Source organism: Austrofundulus limnaeus, unplaced genomic scaffold (assembly GCF_001266775.1).
Source record: "Austrofundulus limnaeus strain Quisiro unplaced genomic scaffold, Austrofundulus_limnaeus-1.0 Scaffold53, whole genome shotgun sequence".
NCBI classification, from domain to species: domain Eukaryota; kingdom Metazoa; phylum Chordata; class Actinopteri; order Cyprinodontiformes; family Rivulidae; genus Austrofundulus; species Austrofundulus limnaeus.
In genome coordinates this window covers 87,732-93,563 of record NW_013952455.1, presented here as the reverse complement: position 1 = coordinate 93,563, position 5,832 = coordinate 87,732, and the positions used below count along the sequence as shown (strand labels likewise).

General features: G+C 38.5%; 1 protein-coding gene across 1 annotated transcript in view; it reads right to left on the bottom strand.

Annotated features, from left to right (window-relative positions):
- The window catches only part of LOC106517796 (neurabin-2), a gene marked incomplete in the record, with an annotated part of 61,227 nt that overhangs the window by 24,477 nt on the left and 30,918 nt on the right, over nucleotides 1–5,832 (bottom strand). The window contains 1 exon segment of the mRNA XM_014008806.1: nucleotides 2,597–2,729. Coding sequence (XP_013864260.1) covers nucleotides 2,597–2,729 — 133 coding nt within the window.

The window sequence follows — 5,832 nt, the reverse complement described above, 5'->3', positions numbered from 1 at the left end:
CTGAAGTCAAATATACAGTAATTTCTCATTATTTTATATAATATACTGTATATGGTGACAAATAAATGTTTGGATAACTTTTCGAAAGAATAAATATCCAATAACAAGCCTTTTAAGGTAGGTAAGAAAAAATAAATAATTTCTGGATGTAAAACTTCAGATTTCTTAACATTTATTAATGGTACCATCATGGTCCGTCCTGTGCAGAATGACAAAACGCAAAATTATTTCTTTACTAAAACCTCTATAACTTTGCTCCACTTAATTTTTGCAGCATGAATCTTTGCACAGGTAAGGTCCACAATTTTTAGTCCGATTCATTATGGTTTTAAATAGGTTATATACTGTATAATGAAAAAAATATTCAGGTGAGAGTGATTTATTTTTATTATGTTCCATACCCAATACCTCTAAAACCATAGCAGCTGTTTGAATACTTTACACTTCTGATGAAATCTCCCAAATGTTAGCTTTATTTTGATACCAARATTATTTWAGTAAAGTTTGTAAAAGYTGAGATACACTCAATTACATTTCGGCATGCATTTAGAGCAAAAACRTCAAGAAAACCCCTTGGGACTWAAGAAGTTAAATAAAGGGGGTGGTGACTCATTGGCCAGCTGGACTGAGGTTACCCGCGGGCCGGATGTGGCCAGTTGAATAGCCYTGGTCGATTCAGAAATCCCACCAGAAGGCGTCTGAGTCCCAGCTTGCCTCTCAGCAAGAAAGTTGCTGTATCAAATCCTGGCAGAGGATGTTACTGAGTAGAGTTGCATTTGTTTCTCCTCCCACAGAYCAACAACATGAATGTTTGGTTAAMTGGTAACTAAAATAGTCTCTAGGTGTTARTGACTGTGAATGGTCGTTTGTCTCAGAGGCTACATTCACACTGCAGGCAAATGAGATTGATATCGTGTTTTTTTCGTGACAGTCTGAATGTGTCAAATCTGACCCAGGTCTTTACAGTATGTGGTACTGAATCAGATACATATCTGAGGTTAACAAAGCGACTGCAGTCTGAACGCTCATCTCGTATCATCTATTTACATCAGTCAGGTGGGGGTGAGCGCATCGGTCCGAGTCATGCAGTTGAAATCTTGTAGCTCCACACGTCTTCAGCTACAGAACAGAAGTCCAGCTGATTTGTCTTTGTTCTTTKAATTTTCCGTGTCCTGGATGACCGACAATCCACAAAAACTTATGATAGTAACGTCCAACGTCGGTCACGGACCATATTGATACTAAAATTACTCGATCCATTATTTTCTTTAGCACGTCGATTCATTCCAAAAAGAAAATGCTTCACCGGAGCATCCGGTCAGAGGCAGGTTCAGATATAAACACTGAACTAAACAAGCAGGTCAGATAATTATTTAATTGGCTGTGATTGAACAACATCTTCAGAATCGACTAAATAACAGGTTGCATCAGTGTTTAGCTCATTCTGTAAACAGATACCTGAATGTGACATCACGTCTTCTGAACTAGCGGGTCAAAACAGGGCCGTGGAGAGTTCACACTGGACTCAGATGGAGGTCGCATTTAAAATATAACRTAAACATCCACACAAAATACTCTAAACTTTTTGCAAATAATCAGAATTGAGCATTAAGACCTGCAGTAAGTGGTCTGTCCCTGTCCTTTGCACAGTGACTGCTGGACATGGGCACCGGTGACCATGAAAGGAAGTAGTAAGTAAAGATAATAAATTTAACTGCATCAGGCTGAGGTCTGAACCATTGCAACACCTTTTATTTTTCAGTCATTTTGCTGCTGGGTTTGAGATCACCGTCCGACGTTTCAGCTGTCCTACAGATGGCCACAAATTTGGCTGTACCTACTCTGTGACAGCGAGGTGCCAGAATCCTTAACCTTCTACCACCGTGCTTTGGAGTTACAATGTGTTTATGTCGACATGATGTGTTTGTTTTTCTCAAAACATGGAGCCATGCATTATGGGTAAATGTTTCTACTTTGGTCTCATCTGACCAAAGGACATTCCTCCACAAGTCTTGTGATTTGTTTTTATGCGACATTGCAAAGCAAGACCGTACTTAACTTATTACTTACTACATACTTATCTAAGACATATTTCTATAGAACCAGTAAGAAAATATTCTTGTTTTTTGCTCTTTCTCCTTTTCAGCTCAGTTTCTGTGCATGTAGATGATAGCAGATTATGTCATGTGTTGTATATCTGAGGTTGCATAATTCAAGATTTGGTAAAGAGCAGGGGATTTTATTTATTTATTTTTTCTCCTGATGCATAAAACCTTGAAATTAAAATAGTTTGTTTACTTTATTACAACGACTGTATTCATATTTGATGCAAGTCCATGTTTGAGTTGTAGTAACTACGCTGCACTGAGAGCAGCCATCATGCGTAGTTGGTGGTTGAAATCCATTACCTCCAGAATTACTATCTGCTAATTAGGCTAATCCAGACTAACTTTAATCCCATAAGGGGATAATGGAGTTGCAAGCAGACAGTGCATGTCCTCACACAGAACCCTGCCATTTTACGTGTGCTTGTGTGTGCGAGGGTGTGTAGTTACATAAGAGACTTGACTGAGTGACTTTAAAACTGCATCCAAACCTTTTTCCAGCTCAACAGGAAACAGTTCCAGTTTCTCCACTCGCTTCTCCAGCTCGTACTCAGCCGAGGCCGCCATGGGGTCCACGTCACTGTTGCTTCGATCGTAGTCTTCGTTAGAGTAGGTGGTGAAGACCTGAACACACATGAGGGGTCAAAGGTCAGGCTCCCTTCATGTGGATTAGCTTTTATCAGCTACAGTGTGAAGCTCAAACATGTCCTCGATTATGTGACAATGTCACAACAATACAAATCAAAATTTTCCAAACATTACTTGTTGATACACTAAACTGGAACATTTACGAAGAAATTGAAGGGTACCAATGCAGCAAGAGACCAAAATCCCAACATGCATCAACTTTCTTTGTACAAAAATCTCAACTATAGTATTTCTTAAAATCTAAGCTGATATCAAAGTTTGATGTATGAAATGTACATATACATAGTGTAAAGACAACCGACATTAAATGAAATATTTAAGTTGAGGCCAGTGGCTCATCAGGATCACYGTAACATTACACTAGTGTCTTTCCTGGAAACACAGAGCAGAAAACAAGCTTCAATCAATCACTGTGCTAAAACTAAATAAAGCATTTGTATATTAAAAAAAACTTCCTGAACCGTAAGAAGCAGAATAGTCTGCTAAGTTTTTATGTGTCTACAGTGTTTTATGTAGGAGAAACAAGAAGTTCAAAAGACCCTCATTTCCAGTTTTGTAGGAAAAAACTGTGAGCTCTGATGCAGTGAAGGTCAATGATAGTTTGGATTTGGGAACTCTGGAGTCAGGGGGAAGTTGTAAGAATGTGTCCTCTAGTACAGTGGTTCCCAAACTTTTTGTCTTCTGACCCACAAAATATCCATGGCAAGAACTTGTGACCAAATATTACTGGTCTGAGTACACGAACTTTGTTAATAACCCTAAAAACACAGGCTTTTTGACAATCTAAACAGTTTGTACACAAATATAAATACTTATACTTATTTTGTGATTTTGTAATAATTATAGGGAAAATATTACATCAGTTATTATTTTATTCCCTTTTAAATTGATTTCTGGAGATTATCCAAGGTGCTTCATGACCTATAACTGGGTCCCAAGCCCAACTTTGGGAACCAAAGTGCAGTGGTACCTTTTCAGCTTTTGACCCACAAAATAACAGTAGCAGAGACCTGTGCCCCCAACTATTTTTGGATGATAAACATTTGTATCAGGTCAACTAAACATGGGCTTAGTAAAAATGTTTTTATACTACATTTATCCATTTTAAATATACTAACCACTCCACAACTAAGGCAAAAATGTACTTAATTCAGAAAATCTTTTCAGGACCCCACCTTGATATTTCAGGATCCCACTTTGGGTCCCGACCCCAACTTTGGAAAACACTGCTCTAGTAGATAGAGATACACTGGGTGAAAGAAGACAAAAATATCCAAGCTCTGGTGTAAAAACTGTACAAGTAGAGTAAAGCTTTTTTGGAGTTAGTGTGACATCGTCGATCTCCGAAGTTGTAAATACTGTAATAAAATCTCCAAAATTCATCAAACTTAAAGAGTGGTTGTGTAAAAACTTTTAAAAAATATCTAAAAATACCTATTTAGTAATATAATAAATGACTTTCTTGTGACCTGTTTAAACTTTGAACATGTGTAGAATGAGCTTTGGAGCTCTAAAGAGGGAGGTACTCTCACTCATCTTGGTTTATATGGGCTAGTTTTTGTTTGTTTGCTTGGTTGATTTGTCTTTCCTGAAGCTGCTAAAGGAACGTCAAACTGAAAATTATGACCAAAATGAGAAAATATTTGCAAGGTGGTTAAAGTGCTTGTGACATGCCTATCTATCAAAAACAAAAAGTCAAAGAAAACCACCCGCTTCGGATGTTATCATCCATTAAATGGACGTTATTAGCCATTATCAGTCCCATAGAATGACTTCAGACTGTCAGCAGGTATGAGGCATAAAGCTACTTAGGTTTTTTATGCAATCTGGTTAATATGAGGCATAAAACCACTAAGGTTAGTTTTAGAGAAAATGACATGGGCTACGAAAAAGTAGACCGGACTCCGGCGGTAGCAGATTGTTGCATTCCAACGTATATGGCACTTGTAACCCACTAGGGGGCACTGTTGGGACAGTCTGAAGCCATTCTATGGGACTGATAACCACTAATAACGTCCATTTAATGGACTGATAACATCCGAACCGGCTGAAGAAAACACATTTTTTTATAAGAAACTTAGCATAAAACATGGTATTTTACCCATTTTGTCCCATAACTGGCACATTTTCTTTTGAAATTGGATCAGCCAAAGTGCAACAGGAAGTGACAATAAAGGGGAACTCTTTAAGAAAGAGAACTCTGTAATCTTTGTTTATTGAAACAATATTATTTGAACTCTGGCTCGTCTTTTTCTCTCTGTGATAGTGACTCAAAATAATCTAAAGAAACATCAGATTCTTCTCTACAGTCTGTGTTGTTAGCTATTAGATCAATGCTTTGTTCCATGAAGGCATTACCCTTTGACATCACTTCCTGTTCCTTCACATGCAAATACTGTATCTCAACAACTGTTCATCTCAGCAGCGGGAAATTATTTTTCAAATGTGCTAATAATGTTGTCTTTCCAATAATGCCTTTATATTTATTTTAAAAACTCATTCAAAAATCATGTCACATGCACTTTAAAGGTTAGCCCTGTTGCTTCACAGCAAGAAGGTCCTAGGTTCAAACCCCAGAGCAGGCCTGTGGGTTGGTTTCCTCCCGCAGTCCAAAAACATGTCAGGCCTACCTTGAAAAAACAGATCTGTGATCTGAAAAGTAATGTTTTGTTTTTTTATCAAGTATTTGACATCAAACCTGCAACATCCTGTCTCTTTTCTCKGTGCTTTCGGACTAAATATATGTCAGCACGTTCTCACTCAACCCTCTGCTTTGTCCCGCTCTCTTTAATGCCCCCTCCCTTGTCTCAAAAAGGTCAGCAGCATCCGTCTCCGTGGTGACCACCTCCTTGATCACATGGCTGCGTCTCCATGGCAATCTCAGGCTTGCCCACTGTGAGTTCACTGTGTTCCTGTAGGGTACATATGTTAATATGTGTGTGTGCGTGTGTGTGTGTGTGAGACAGAGACGGAGCTGAGCGAGGCTGTTTGTGTGTGTGGGAGGTGCCCGTTATGTTTTAGTGTATTTACATTCCAGATTGTAGACTACTGACACACACACACACACACACACACACAC